Source organism: Nannizzia gypsea, genomic scaffold (genome assembly GCF_000150975.2).
Source record: "Nannizzia gypsea CBS 118893 supercont1.1 genomic scaffold, whole genome shotgun sequence".
Lineage (NCBI taxonomy): Eukaryota > Fungi > Ascomycota > Eurotiomycetes > Onygenales > Arthrodermataceae > Nannizzia > Nannizzia gypsea.
This window is the reverse complement of record NW_003345201.1, coordinates 5,252,481-5,267,543: the sequence shown is the minus strand read 5'-3', so window position 1 is coordinate 5,267,543 and position 15,063 is coordinate 5,252,481. Positions and strand designations below refer to the sequence as shown.

Genomic DNA, 15,063 nt, shown 5'->3' with positions numbered 1-15,063 from the left:
CGGCACTTCCGTCTTCCGGAGCACATGCCGGCCGGGAGGAAGCTTCTTGGTCTGCTTCTTGGTTGCTCACAGGAAGATTGACGTAGATGCGGCGAGCGGCGACAAGATGAGACAGCCTCCCGACAGCCAATGCATCGCTGCGTTTCAGAGCTGTGTATATATAATCAAAAATAAATAAACAGATTCTCGAGTCAGAATCTGCAGCCGGTTCCAGCCTGTGTCCGTCGCAAATACAAGGTCGGGTTGTGTCGTGATCGCCTGCTCCACAAGGGTCCGTCGTCCCAAATTTCTGGAAGCACACTGTTTCTCCTCCTCAATTGCTTTAAAACAAAAGAGCTCTGATCTCGCTCTTCAAATAAGCTGGAAAAGCAAAAGGCAAGGAAAGGTGAGTGTCTCGACTGTGTTATCTAATGTTTCCTGGCACTTCCGGAGACCAATCCATCGGGGAAAGCTGGCCAACCATATGCTAACTGTTTGATACCTCTCAATTAGCTCTATCATGTCATTCAATCAGAGACGGCGAATTTTGAAGCCTCTTCTCTATACTGCAGGAGCTGTGGTTGGTGGTGGAGGTCTTCTCTACATCTCATATCGACCGCGCAACCTCCCCGGTTCCGATCCAGCCGCCGTTCCTCCGCCCACTACTCGCGATGGAAAACTTCAGCCGCCTCAATTTCCCCTGATCAAGTCGCGAGACGAGCAGATCAATGACTTGAGAAAGCATTCTGCTGCTGTTCTGCCTATAAAGGCCCTGAAGGACGTTGTTGAGTCAGCGCAAGGACAATCGCAGAGTTCAACCGAGAGCTCCGAAAAGGGAAAGGAAGATGATAATGTGTATGATATTCTGGTTATCGGCGGAGGGGCTACTGGGTCTGGAATTGCTCTCGATGCTGCAACACGGGGCCTCCGTGTTGCTCTGGTCGAGCGTGATGACTTCAGCGCTGGCACAAGTAGCAAGAGTACAAAGCTCGTTCACGGAGGTGTCCGCTACCTGGAGAAGGCAGTTTGGGAAATGGACTACAACCAGTATGCTCCCCCCCACCTTTGTTTTCTTCTCCGTCCATGACTGACCGAAGAACTTTTTTTCAAACGGTGAAGATACGCATTGGTGAAGGAGGCTTTACGAGAGAGAAAATACTTCCTTCACACTGCCCCCCATCTGTCCATGTGGCTGCCCATCATGGTGCCTGTGCAGAAGTGGTGGCAGGTGCCCTATTTTTGGGCTGGTACGAAATGCTACGACTTCCTTGCTGGCTCGGAAGGTATTGAAAGCTCGTACTTCTTGCCCCGAAGTAAAGCCTTAGATGCATTTCCCATGCTTCGGAAAGATAACCTTTTCGGAGCCCTGGTTTACTATGGTTCGTGTGTCCAATGACCTTTTTCTTTTAATAGAATCTTTGTTGCGGTTAGATTACTTACTAGGAACAACATTTTACAGATGGAGCGCATAATGACTCTCGTATGAACGTGTCATTGGCCATGACTGCAGCGCTATACGGATGTACTGTCGTCAATCACATGGAAGTGACAGGGTTGACGAAGGATGCCAATGGCAAACTTAACGGGGCCAAAGTCAAAGACTTGATCGCAGAGAGGAATGGGGAGAAGGAAGGCGAGTTCACGATCCGGGCCAAAAGTATCATCAATGCTACGGGTCCATTCACCGATTCAATCAGGAAGCTTGACGATCCGGGCATCAATGAGATCGTGGCACCAAGTTCTGGGGTACATATCATCCTTCCAGGGTACTACAGCCCTGCAAAGATGGGACTGATAGACCCTTCAACGTCAGATGGTCGGGTTATCTTCTTCCTGCCTTGGCAAGGGAACACCATTGCAGGCACCACAGACAGCCCGACTGAGATCACTAAGGACCCTATTCCATCTGAAGAGGACATCAACTGGATTCTCAGTGAGATCCGAGGATACCTGGCACCCGACATCAACGTCCAGCGTGATGACGTCCTGGCAGCGTGGTCTGGAATCCGGCCCTTAGTCCGAGACCCCAAGGCCAAAAATACCGAGTCTCTCGTGCGCAACCATTTGATCTCCGTTTCGAACTCTGGCCTACTAACCTGCGCTGGTGGTAAATGGACCACCTACCGGCAAATGGCCGAGGAGGCAGTTGACGAAGCCATCAAGCAGTTCAACCTTCAGCCGGGGAAGCCTCTCTCAAACCCCAACACCAGCGGCGTCCTCTCGTACAGTGGCAGCGCCGTGCTAGATGGAACTTGCCAGACACACAAAGTTCGACTGATGGGCGCCCATGGATACTCGAAGACGCTCTTTATCAACCTTATCCAGCACTTTGGCCTCGCAACTGACGTAGCTAAACACCTTACTCAATCCTACGGTGATCGAGCGTGGGAAGTGGCCGCCTTATCAAATGCTACTGACACGCGCTTCCCGCTGAGAGGCGTGCGTCTCTCACCCCTCTACCCGTTCATCGATGGTGAGGTCCGATATGCTGTGCGCCGCGAATACGCCCAGACCGCGGTCGACGTGCTGGCTCGACGAACAAGACTGGCCTTCCTAAACGCCCAAGCCGCCCTGGAGACGCTTCCCGTCGTCATCGATCTCATGGCTGAAGAGCTTAAGTGGGACGCAAGGCGAAAACAGACGGAATGGGACGATTCCGTAAAGTTCCTGATGTCCATGGGTCTTGACAAGAGGCGGCTCGGGATCTCCAGGAAGGACGTGGAAGCCAGAAAGTTTTAAAGGAGCATCTCTCTCTTTTTTCGCCCCTTATGACCTGTTCAGTCTTGTCGTGGATTCTGCTCAATTCTCAATCCTACACCCCCTGGCTGCCTGTCCGCCTGACGGTTATTTGACACACGTCCATGCCATCATAGTATATTTCTTCTTCCCTCACACTCTCACTCCCTCCCATTTTTTTTTAAATCTCCTTTGGTCTCTGACTGCAGTATATCACCTCTATAGACTTTTCTATCACTTTTTTTAATACCATGTATTTCGTTTAGGTCGCTTCGACCTATCAAAGCTTCATCTCGCTTCTTCCATCTTCCCTCGCATCCTCCCACGGCCAGCCAGCCAGCCAGCTAGGTTATGCAGAGGACACTCGCATATGTATGCACGAAACATGCTCTATCTTCCATCCGTCACATCGGCATCACTGTCTTCTCGTTTTCCTCGTGGCCTCGCTCTCGTAACTCCACCATCAGATGACGCATCTATTCGACCGAGTAGTTAAACAAAGTTATTTGCTTACTGACGGGGTCATCCTCTCTGCCACTTGGAAGCCCCAACACAGGCGAGGCACATAGTTCCGTAGAGACAGCGAGACAGAGAGAGTTTACAGGTAGCCGTCTGTCTCTGCCTGACTGTGCGCTCTGCATATCTGTTGCACTCTTTTACGAAGCGGGCGAAAAGCAAAAAGAGGGTTCTACGGGATAAATTCTAAGTTTTGCACTTTGTTAACCAAGTTAGTTAGTCAACTCAGTTAGATAGGCTATTCATAGCAGGTCAGCTAATTCGTTATACACCTTAGGTACCTTTTATGATATCCCCGTCTCTACCGCTCCATGATGCCTCACATCTGGGCACGAAGAAACGAACAACAGCTGCAGTGAGCCTCTCCCGCAGGTAGGACAATGGCTTTTCCTCCCTTTCCTTCCTCACCCGTCCGTCCGTCCGTCGAACTCTCTGTCGCCTCGCCGTGCATGGGGATCAGCGTCTAACATGAGCGAGCGAGAGCAACAACATGCAAGCCCAGGGCGTCCGCCCCAACGTGTTCAACCTAAACCAGCGGTACAACCCCTTGCGGAGGTATTTCCCTGTCCTTCCAGTGGTCTGCCTGGATTTTAAATCCGCCTGGTCGAACCTGACTGCCGGGTTTCTGTTGATCACACGGTTGGTGCATACAGACACCAGGCTCGATAACTTTGGGGGAAGTCGAGCTGAGTCGGGTTACCAGACAGCGAGAGGGAGGGCCACTCACTCGCTGAGAAAAGAAAAGAAAAGAAATCTTATTAACGGGCATCCCTGGTCAACTCTGTTTTTTTCCCTTATGTTCCGGGTGTGTTCATGCCTGACGTTGGCTGGCGGGTGGTAACTAGTCGGTTTGCTACGTACATGAGCACCCTGAGATGACCTGCCAGCCAGCCAGTAACTACAGCGAAGCGCGGAGATGCTACATAAAAGAGCTACCTCACTAGTTTAGCTAACAGATAAACATCCTCGTTTAGCTGTCGTTTGTTAGCCCTGTGCGGAGTCGATGCCACACTGACTTGGCTATATAGACAACGTCTTATTGTCCTTCGACGACGGGTTAACCAACTGGCTAACTAGCTACTCCTCCGAGAGCAAGCCCAGGCCATCCTTAACTACAGCTCGGATATAGCCAGATACCCGCCGATAAGTGTTGCCTCTGGCTCACGTCGTCGAAGCCTCCTCGTCCCTCCGTCTCGTCCGTCCTGGCTGCTCCCTGGACGGTATATTAATAGTCCACGTCTTAGTGAAGTCTTGTTTTTTATCCTTTTTCCCTCCCTGGCCCCTTAACTAACTTAACGGAGAGCAGCTGCAAACTCAACCTCCTTGCTTCGCTCTTATAACTAACGACCACTCTTGCTAGCTAAGTAGCTGGCAAACTGACACCCCCCTCCCTTTCTCTCTCCCCATCCCCATCCCCTAACTAGCTACTCCGCCCTGGCGCAGTCTGATATCGACCACAGAGCGTCTTCCATTTTCCTACCTGGGCAGTTATGGGCAAGCTTTCCCTCCCTTGGCTCTAACTCTATGCTGAGATGACGCCTGCTGCCTCCTTGTCTCCTTAACTTACTGGCATACTCGCATTATATATGCAAGGCTACATGATAGCGATCCAGATTTATCCACTTTCACACAAAGTAACTCACCTACTTCTTCGCTGTCAGGCAGCCGTTGGTTGGATGTTGGAGACAGGAGGGATTTCCACAATCAGAAATGCCGATGTTCCTCTGCTGTTGCTGCCTGGAAGCGCCTGAAGCAAGGATCTAGCCTGCAGCCACCAATAACGAACTTGACCTCTGATGCCATGTCGACGACTCTGGAGAGTTGGTCTCCTTATTTTAAAACTGCCGTTATGATCGCTATCTCGCTATCTGGGCTCCCCGACCTCCTGACTCAAAACCCCGTCTACATAGCCTAACTTCCGAGTATGTCCTTTCTCAAGAAGCAGAGTAACCCTGATAAACACGGACCAGTCCTGGGATCAGGTAGTTAGTTACAGTTGACTGGTTAGCCGATCTCACTCGTGATACGAAAGTCACCTTCAACCACCACAACCACAACCACAATCACAACCACCATCACAACCACCATCACAACCACCATCAACCATCGGAGAAAAAAGCCTTCACCTTCCCGTCTCTCCCTATCGAAGCGCGGGATGAGCCACGCGGGAAGGTTTCCTGCTTTACTCCATTAAGCTTTCCTCAATTTCAGATGTAACCAGCCACATATCGGCTATACACCCATACTCCAAATGGGGATAAATAAAGAGCCCATCCCGGCAAAAGCGTCTATTTCCACCGACCAAAAGTTAACCACTGACTTAGTAACTTTTTAATATTCGTTTTTTCTTCTTATTTTCCTTCTTATACTTTTCTTTTCTTTTCTTGGTTCTTGAGTTTACTGACCGATCCTCTCCTCTCCCTCTGTCTCCGCCTCTGCTGGGCCCTTTTTTTAACTCGAGCTCGATGTCCAATTGCCTAATTTGGTTGTTCGTAGGCAATCACAACGCTTGAGCTTGAGCAAGAAGAACAGCAAGGCAGGCGAGAAAAGGCCGAAGAAGAAGAAGAAGCAGAAGAGAAGCAGAAGAAGGGGGAGTTTGAGGCTCACCAACCCTGAGTCAGCAAGGGCTTCACTAGGCTTTTCTCCAGTTGTCATTTCTTTTTGCTTTGTAAACATATTTGTGTTGGAAGCGGCGCTTGAGTGTGAACAATAGTATTCTATTCTAATGGTACATGTCTTCTTCCAGAGAGAACGTGTGTGTGTGAAAAGAGAAAAAAAAAGACAGACAGACAGACCCTTTGACAAAAAGCATCAAACCAGAGAGTTATAGAAGAATTCAGTCCAATAAGCTCCGAAGCTCCCTTCCTTGGTTTTTGCCCCCTTATCCCGCTAAAGTCATTGTCTAGCAATGGAGACAGACACAAAAATCCGAAAAGCAAAGGAAAAAAAAAAACAATCAGACATTAAAGGGTAGCAATAGGAATATTAGAAAGGAAATAAAGAAACAAGAGATAACTGAACCAAAAGGAAATAATGACGATGAAACCCTAGACAGAAAGGAAAAAACGAAGAGGCAGACCGGGAAATGTGTGGTGAATACCGGAAAAGCTCCCTTTCTTTTGATGACGAGCGCAACAAGAAAAAAAGGGGGAGGTGAATTAGGTATCATATCATGGCAAAGTCGATCGATCGATGAGCGGTTGTGTCTAATAGAAATCGTTCTCTCGCTTATAGTACTCCACTCCTGGGCTTCCTCTCTCCCTCCCCCCCCCAAATTCCTTGATGGGATTTTTCTTTGGTTTGGTTTGGTTGGTCGACGGTAGGTAGCATAGAAAAAGCCCGAATGGCAGCCGGCTGCCTTATAGGGCTTTTCTGAGAGTCAGGCAATAAGTCTCCCTATTCATGCACGGCGCTGCAGGTAGCCGTCAATCTCAGATGGGTTGCCCCTGAAGTTGTTCCAGAAGCGCTCAACAGCATGCTGAGCAACAGGGGAGTTTCTGAATCGGTCCCGGAAGTAGTTGAACAAAGAGAACTCATCTCGGCTGAGAACATAGGAGTCTGGCTGGGTTTGTATTCTTCTCCAGAGCTCGTTGATGGCGGCCTCCAGGACGGCATTTGCTCTTGGGTCAACCTGGCCGCTGTCGCTGTTTCTGGCGGACTCCAGAGCACGTCTGACGGCCTCAGGGCTAGTGGTATTGGGGCTGTTGGCCATGGTGATGGAAGTAGAGGGAAAAGAAGCTTGAGTAGAAGTAATAGCAGAGAAGTTGGAAAATGCTGCTAGATGTTGAGAGCGATAGCTGGCTTGCGTTTTTGTGCTGCGTTGCTTTGTTATGTGTGTATTGGAATGGAGATGGTAGTGTGTCAATGTGCTTTGGGTTCCTTGCTTGATGATGGGAGGAAAAAAATAATTCAACTTTGACCGTCCGGATCGATATATTTATATTGTTGAAGGAGGCTCGATGGACAGGTAGGTAGGATAGGGAATTTGTTATTATTATTTTTTTTTCAGGGTCCAGAGAAAAAATTTTAACGTCTTTCGTCTCTCTAGACAGAGTATAGCTCTCCTGATTATGCGGAGGTGCAGGTCCCTCAAAACACCCCTGGAGAGGCGTACGACCAACGAGATGTGACCAACGCTTCTGTGGTGACCCGTAGTTGACCGTGAGGCTTGACTCGTGTTTGCTCCCCCTAGTATGTAGCCGGGATGGGAGGACAGGCCCATAGGAAGACGTTAAGCAAGCCATCCTGCTTTTGTTGTCTGTGTTTTAGTGATTAACCATGTGGTCAGCCCAGAGCCCAATGATATCCTTAGACGGTGGGGGAACGGGGGAACGGGAGGGGGGGAGCCGCCGGCACAGGCTGACGGCTGACATGCAGCAAGTTTTTTAAGCAGGAAGCCGTGCCTTTGACATCAGGTCGTGCGTCATGCTGGCGAGCTCCCCGGTCATCGATGAGCAGGGCCTGGACGCCTCATAGCCGCCATTAATACCAGGAAGGTATGTATATCACCCAAGTATATTTGGCGATGTGCCCTGCCTAGGTAGTTAGGGGAAAGACTGTGGCCCAGGTGGTGTTGCCATGCATTAGATTAGAACCGGCGTTATACTTAGCATTGAGCAAGGGTACATCACTGGCCTGTAGTCGGGGATAGATATTAGCCTCCGCCTCACGCTCTCTCTGTCTCTCTCTGCCATCGGAGAAACAACTAGCAAGATCTTACCTAGTTTAACCCTAGCCCAAGTCCTAATGAGTTAGTTGGTTAGTTCCTTTTTCTTCCTTTCCATCGTGCTTGCATATATGTACATCCACCCTTCAATCTGCGGCCCGCCCCTGCTTGGCTGGATTACTACTCAGTAAGCGTGCTCTATTTTTCCTGTGTGCGTTGTCAAGCCTGCCGCAACTTGAGCCTCCTTGCCTCCTTCTTCTCATTAAGCCTTCTCCGTCTTCCTCTTTCACTCCCCCGTTGTTTGAGATAGATATCTTGCTCAACGGTTCTGCTGAGTCAGTTCCATGTAGTAAGCCGCATCACCAGCGGCTAACTACTCAGGTTGATTGAACACGTAAATCTTTGCAGCTACGCCGCTACCTCTCTAAGCAGTGCCTTGTCATGATTTTCATTGGGATCGCAGCCGGATTGTAGCGGCCCAGCGTGGGGCAGAGTCTAAGAGAGGTTTTCATCCCAACTGGAGAACCATTATAAGAGCGGATGGAAGTCCCGGAGGTTGGAAGGTAAAAAGCGCCGTACGAAAACAAAAAATTAACGTAAAAAAAAGAGTAAAAAGAAAAAGAGATTCACGTATCTAATGTACTCCGTAGACACCGATATCAAAAATTGAAAAAAAAAAAAAAATCGAAAGAAAAAGGAACGGTAGGAGGATAAAAAAAGGCACACCTGCATGATCAGCGAGGAAGACGTCCCTATTGCACAGGTGCCGCACGTCGGGAACCGCCAGCGACCAGGATATTCAGTCCAATGGTCGGGTATTGTCAGGATCCGGCTGGGTTGATGGCGCAGCAACCCCTTGGAGCGGCGTTAAAACTCAGATTGATTGCTCGGAAAGGAGGGAGAAAGCAAAAGCCATTGGCATGCATGCGGCAAAGGAGCAGGGTTTCCTGTGGAGGGCTTGGACGGTAATCTGGACCGACAAACGCTCCATGCAGCTCGTGGAGCGCTACCACAGTATGGGGGCACTTTGATATATGTTAGTTCTATACGTGGATAAAGCGATAACGGCTTAAATCCGAAAACCCCTGTTCGTGCACAGGAGCCTATTTCTCTCTTTTCTTTTTGCACGTCTCTCTCGCGCTGTCTCCCTTCTTCCTGTCGTTGCTTTCTTTTTCCTTTCCCGTCTGATCTGCCGCCGCTAGGACAGAGTCAACTACATCCTGTCGGTCAGAGTACGGGTTCTCGCATGCATCCTCTCATATATATCTGTGACACCGCCTCTGATCTGTTGAGCCTGAGCAGGCGTTGTTGTCTCATCAATCATCAATTATCAATCCCTTGGGATCATCCTTCTCAACGTCCGCAAAGTGTTTGTATATATCGGTTGGTTATGCACCCCACAGCCTGATACCCTGGTCCGCAGATAAGTACGGACATAGACGGTGGGGGGGTCGACAAGAAGAGAGGAAGAGAGGGGATACTCCGTAGGATGGTTGGAATACCAACAACGGCGACCACAGATCAACACATTGCGCCCGTTTGCCGAGGCGTCTGCTTGCTATTGACAGGCACAGGCTGGTCTTATTTGGTCGTTTTCCTTCACCCCCAATATTCCAACACTTTAGCGACGGCGGAACCGTTGCTATTGGCCAGAGCGTAAAATATTAGTCCGCAGCTGTTATAAGCATACTCCATGACTCCAGATGGAGCCTTAGCTAACTGGTTAATACTCCGTAGTAAATAAAAGAATTGCAAAAATGAAGATTAGAATATCGTCTGTCTTTCTTTTCTTTTGTTTTCGTAAATCGGCGTTCTCGCAGTGCCCATAATTTCTTTTCTTTCAGGGTCCCTCGTCTCTCCCGCTCTCCCTCGTCCTCTCCCTCTTATTCCGCGTCTTCTCACTGGCTGCTTAACATCCTCGTCCGCGGATGTTCTTGCGGACGTTGTCGAGTTGGCGCTTTTAAGCTTCCAGCGTCCCTGAAAGGGAAGTTCTTGTTAGGCTGGATGACAAATAAGTCACGTGCTAGTTATCGTCGAGAGAACCTTATTTTGATAGCCCTCTGGCCCTTGGCGTGATTAAGTGTTGATCACGAGATAAGCTCAACCTGCGAGAAGGGCGCAAGGATAACAAACACCTAGAGGTGGGAAACGACAGAGAGGCGAGGAGGACGAAGTAACAGACGACGCTGGCCTCTCCGGACTCTGATCCGGCCCTCGCCCTGCAGCAAGATGGTGTACTACTTTACGTCAAATACGGTGACTCCTGCAGCGTTCATATATGTTGGCAAAGACAAGGTTGAAAGTTAGCCAGCCAGAGTCCCTCCTTCATTCCTTCTCTCGATAAGCCGAGAGGCTGCTCGCTCACTAACTAACAGTTGGTCTCTAAAACACCTTAGACGAAGATCTGATCAAGCATGGCCTTGAGAATGACGTCTGGTAACTACGCATCCTGCTCCTCTGTCAGGTTTTTCCCGTTCCCGCGGCTTACTCGGTGTTGCTATCTTGCCTCATCTTCCTACTCCCTAGGGTGTGTTGGATACTCTCCCCTCCCTCCCCACCCAACTCCAATTTCTCAGCTCTCAGCTCTCAGAATTGGGCCATGGATTGCTGACTTGTCTTTTGCCTTTGGTCCCTCTAGTTTCATGTCGACAATCTGTCAAGTGCCCACGTCTACCTTCGACTCCGGAAAGGCGAAAGCTGGGAAAATATACCCCAGGAGCTGCTCGAGGACTGCGCACAGCTGACCAAGGCAAATTCTATCGAAGGCACGTTCAACAGCCGCTGCACCTTTTTCTTTCCCTCTTCTTCCTTACCTCTAGGTGTCCAGCTGGTGGCAGCATCGATTGACGAAAGCAGGCAACAAAAAGGACAATGTGACTGTGATATACACTCCATGGTCTAACTTACACAAGACCGCGGCTATGGCCACGGGCCAGGTCTCCTTCCACAACCCCAAGCTCACACGCAAGGTCTTTGTACCTCAAAGACAGAATCCCATTGTCAATCGGCTGAACAAGACTCGGGTTGAAAAGTTCCCCGACCTCAGGGCCGAGAAGGAAGAGTACCTGGCACAGTGTAGAAAAGAGGAACGCAAGGCCAGGGAAGAGAAGAAGGCACTGGATAAGAAGGAACGCAAAGAAAGGGAAGAGCTACGGTGGCAGAAGGAACACGCCTACGACGATCTCATGAGCCCAGAGAGCGTTCAGCAAAGTAACAACCAGGATCGAGGGGAAGACTTTTTAGATGACTTTATGTGATACATTTTGGTTTACAGTTGCTCCAGGGGTAGCCTCGACGGCCGGTGAGAGTATATCTCCCGCACAGGATTGATGCTGCAGCAATCCTACAAGGCCGGGCCGAACTCCTTGCGTGACAACAGAGCCTATTCATTGCTCTTGAAATAGCTTCCGGACCCTACGCTCTTAGTACTTTTCATGTCTAGATCAGATGATGAATATAGAAAGAAAACTACCGTGTTAATCGGTATAATGCTACTATAATAAAGTAATAAGACAATCTCGGTGACAAAACACGCCCTTGGCGCTAAATAGGCGAGAAACATGCCCCAGGTCGAATCAAAAAGCTTGCAGTGTTCGGACAAGTGAGACAAAAGGTACGCCTACCCAAAATACAGCCGATCCTGCTGGCTGCGTAACTACCAAATCAATAAATAGTTTTAAACTCATGGTTATAGATACCATGTTTGATGTAACGATCTTTGCTAGTTAAGTAACTAGTGAGTTGGTTGCTGACGCAAGACTTGCTAACCAGTTTAAAATATACAAAGTAGCAACAACGTATTCCTCAACCTCCAACGGTTGGTTCGCACCAAACGTCCAATTAACACTGATCCTAGATGCTGTTTCAACTCCAGCCTCCGATTGCCGGGTAAAACATCTTAATAGTCAAACAAATGCCTGTCAATTCAGCGCCCGCCGGCCAAGGTCAGTCGCGCCGCATTTCTTAGCCCTATCAACGATCTAACGATCTCCCTTGTATAGTGGCCGAAAGCAAATCGAAGAAGAACAAGAAGAAGAAAGGTGGAAAGGCCGGAGCGCAGAGCGAGAAGGATGGGAATACTGGCGCGAACCCCGCGGATACTAAAAAGGATGAGCAGCATGACGAACAAGTGGACATGGTATCACATACCCGCTACGTTGATATGACACCTTGTCTGGGTTAAGAAATACTGAAGATTTTTGGTCATCATTACAGGACTCTGATAGTGCTACGGTGAACGGATCACAAGAGGCTGAACCATCGACGTCAATTACGGAGAGCCTTCAGAATCTCTCAACCCAAGACCGAACGTCGCACTCGAACGCAAATAAACCAGAATCGGATACCATCCCAATGAAGAATGAAGTGGGTGACCGAGGCGCTGACGATAGATTTGATGTCCTTGTGCGGGATCGAGACTCTCTTCGGGAAGAGGTCATCGAGATGCGCCGTTCCCTTGAGGAGATACAAAGCAAGCACGATGAGGAAATGGAAACCATGCAAGAAAGGCTCCGAGTCTCAGAAAGCCAGAAAGAACAGGCTGAGTCGCAGTTCCACAGCTTATTAGGGAGAGTGAATACAATCAAATCTCAACTGGGCGAGAGGTTGAAGGCTGACGCCGTACGTCTCACTCCATACTATGCTGATAGTTATCGTGCGTGGCTAACCCGGACAATAGGAAGAATTGACTGAGAAGCGAACCCAAATTGAGCAGTACGAAAGCGAAAACGCCTCTCTGAGAGCTGAATTGGAGGCTAGGTCTTCGAATCTATCGTCTCTAGAAAGCGAACGCGAGCAACAGTCAAAAGAGCTCTCCAGTCTACGAAATAGAATAAACCTCGCCCAGCAGAATTGGGTAAAGGAGAAAGAGGAGCTATTGACGCAAGAATCAGAATTGCGAACTGAATTTGAAGAAGCTAAGCAGGCAATGCATAGCTGGGAGATAATTGCCATGGAGGAGCGGTCTATTCGGGAAAGCCTTGGAGAAAAAGTTATAGACTTGGACGAACAGCTGTCGGCACTCAGGACGGATTACGAGAAAGTGACATCCGATTATAACTCTCAGGGAGTGGCAGTTGAAGGCCTCCAAAAAGCGTTAAAAGAAATCCAAGCCGGTATGAATATTATCCTTCTCAGATCAATCTCTACAACAGCTTACTGACTGTCTCATGTAGCTCGAAAGCAAGAGCTACGAGAACTGGTGGAGAGTACCAATGCACAAGTAGAGGAGGTTCGAAAGAAACTGGACGAAGCAGAGAAGCGTGCTGCCGAGGCTGATGCTGCCCGGGAAGAAACGCAAAAGAGCCTTGAAAAAGCCCTGCCGTTTGAGAAGGAGGTCAAGGAGAAGAACCTGCTCATAGGGAAGCTTAGACATGAAGCCGTTACATTGAACGAGCATCTCACAAAGGCTTTACGGTTTTTGAAGAAAGGAAAGCCTGAAGATAACGTGGATAGGTATGTTGAAGCTCTTGCTGTCTCAATACTACCTCTCACTGACTGTTGATAGGCATCTTGTTACGAACCACTTTTTGCATTTCCTCTCGCTTGATCGGTCGGACCCTAAGAAGTTCCAGATACTGCAACTTATTGCTGCTCTCCTAGGGTGGAACGATGGTAAGTACTCACTGCCTGCTAACTCCAGCTAATTCTTTTACATTTTAGCTAACACTGCTATCACAGAACAACGGGAGCAAGCTGGTCTTGCTCGACCTGGTGCCTCAGGGGGTTATAACAGCCTTAGAGCTCCACGGTCACCGTCCATGTTCAAAACCCCTAGCTCGCCCTCTCTAGCAACAGGGTACTTCGGTACTAATACAGACACACGGAAAGAGTCTCTAGCTGAGCTATGGTCGAATTTCCTTGAGCAAGAAGCGCGCGCAGAGGGAAAGCTGCCGGAGCCTGGAAACGAGAACTCCTTAGACAAGACTGCATCATGACCGAGTTACGTATGCGTTAGAATACTCTCCCCCTTCTCTATACTTCTTTTAACCTCCCTTTGTTTCTTTTATCTCCCCGATATCAGGGAGTTCAAACAAGATATGAAAACCACTACGTGTATCAAGCAGCGGCGGCGTGCTTAGTCATTGGATATCTAGCTACAACATTTTAAATGGAACTTTGTTTCTTATTCATGCAACTTTGCGCGCCAAGGAGAGGGAGGATGACATTTTATATGAGGAGGGGCGGCGGAGCACTGTTGAACTGTGATACACCGTTAGTCAGGTGCAGGCCCTCATCTCGCTCTTTATTTCATCCATTTGCATACAGCCACGGCGTTGCGCGCATGGCTTCCACAGGTAAATTGCAAGCCTTGCGTACGGCGTAATCTCCTTTTTTGGCGATGGTTTGCTAACGGCTCCCTGCTGCATCAGCTCAAGGTCCACGACCCGTCGTGATATCTGGGCCTTCAGGCACAGGCAAATCAACCCTGCTTAAACGCCTCTTCGCCGAATACCCAGACAAATTCGGCTTCTCCGTATCTCGTCAGTACCCCCCGCCGCAAAGGAGAAAAAGCGGTGCGTTGCGGTGGATAGCTTTTGGCTAATGCGTTGCTTGTTCCTGGGAGTATACAGACACCACTCGTGGCCCAAGACCGGGCGAGGAAGATGGCAGAGAATACAACTTCACCAACAAAGAAGCTTTCCTGAAGCTCGTCGATGAAGGAGGATTCATTGAGCATGCCCAGTTTGGCGGCAACCATTACGGAACCAGCATCGCTGCCGTGAAACGTGTTGCGGACCAGGGAAGAATATGCGTCCTGGACATTGAGATGGAGGTAAGCAGTGAATAATGGGTCAAGCAAAAAGGAAACAAGCTGCATGTTGGGTTATTTGGGTTCTAACCGTTTGTGCGAAAATCTTCTCTGTGTAGGGTGTTAAACAAGTGAAACGGACTGATCTCAATGCAAGGTTCCTTTTCCTTGCTCCTCCATCCATTGAAGAATTGGAAAAACGCCTGCGTGGTCGCGGCACTGAGTCAGAGGACAGTCTGCAAAAGCGACTGGCCCAGGCCCGAGTGGAGTTGGAATACTCGAAGGAACCCGGTGCGCACGACAAAATTGTTGTCAACGATGAGCTTGAGGCCGCATACGTTGAGCTGAGAGACTGGGTGGTAGATGGCGGGAAATTTGGCTCGCAGTAGTTTTGGGATACCTTTTCTTCTTTGGA

At 49.2% G+C, this 15,063-nt stretch overlaps 6 protein-coding genes across 6 annotated transcripts; 5 read left to right on the top strand and 1 right to left on the bottom strand.

Annotated features, from left to right (window-relative positions):
- Positions 1-499: 499 nt before the first annotated feature.
- Positions 500-2,718, top strand: MGYG_01947 (glycerol-3-phosphate dehydrogenase; the record flags this gene model as incomplete). Its single annotated transcript, XM_003177838.1, has 3 exons — positions 500-1,026; positions 1,099-1,358; positions 1,439-2,718. The coding sequence occupies 3 exons, from the start codon at positions 500-502 to the stop codon at positions 2,716-2,718; spliced, it is 2,067 nt and encodes a 688-aa protein (XP_003177886.1).
- A 2,764-nt stretch (positions 2,719-5,482) lies between these two features.
- MGYG_01946 (hypothetical protein) lies at positions 5,483-5,847 on the top strand (the record flags this gene model as incomplete). Its single annotated transcript, XM_003177837.1, has 2 exons — positions 5,483-5,554; positions 5,728-5,847. The coding sequence occupies 2 exons, from the start codon at positions 5,483-5,485 to the stop codon at positions 5,845-5,847; spliced, it is 192 nt and encodes a 63-aa protein (XP_003177885.1).
- Positions 5,848-6,631: 784 nt separating this feature from the next.
- MGYG_01945 (hypothetical protein) lies at positions 6,632-6,943 on the bottom strand (the record flags this gene model as incomplete). The annotated part of the gene is made up of 1 exon (XM_003177836.1): positions 6,632-6,943. The coding sequence occupies one exon, from the start codon at positions 6,941-6,943 to the stop codon at positions 6,632-6,634; it is 312 nt and encodes a 103-aa protein (XP_003177884.1).
- Positions 6,944-10,126: 3,183 nt separating this feature from the next.
- Positions 10,127-11,154, top strand: MGYG_01944 (hypothetical protein; the record flags this gene model as incomplete). Its single annotated transcript, XM_003177835.1, has 4 exons — positions 10,127-10,199; positions 10,294-10,328; positions 10,536-10,666; positions 10,725-11,154. The coding sequence occupies 4 exons, from the start codon at positions 10,127-10,129 to the stop codon at positions 11,152-11,154; spliced, it is 669 nt and encodes a 222-aa protein (XP_003177883.1).
- A 656-nt stretch (positions 11,155-11,810) lies between these two features.
- Positions 11,811-13,833, top strand: MGYG_01943 (hypothetical protein; the record flags this gene model as incomplete). The annotated part of the gene is made up of 7 exons (XM_003177834.1): positions 11,811-11,841; positions 11,899-12,035; positions 12,113-12,517; positions 12,576-13,011; positions 13,072-13,351; positions 13,404-13,510; positions 13,577-13,833. The coding sequence occupies 7 exons, from the start codon at positions 11,811-11,813 to the stop codon at positions 13,831-13,833; spliced, it is 1,653 nt and encodes a 550-aa protein (XP_003177882.1).
- Positions 13,834-14,079: 246 nt separating this feature from the next.
- MGYG_01942 (calcium-translocating P-type ATPase) lies at positions 14,080-15,037 on the top strand (the record flags this gene model as incomplete). The annotated part of the gene is made up of 4 exons (XM_003177833.1): positions 14,080-14,193; positions 14,269-14,379; positions 14,470-14,672; positions 14,768-15,037. Exons 1-4 carry the CDS (start codon positions 14,181-14,183, stop codon positions 15,035-15,037), a joined length of 597 nt encoding a protein of 198 aa, XP_003177881.1. The 5' UTR covers positions 14,080-14,180.
- Positions 15,038-15,063: the final 26 nt, after the last annotated feature.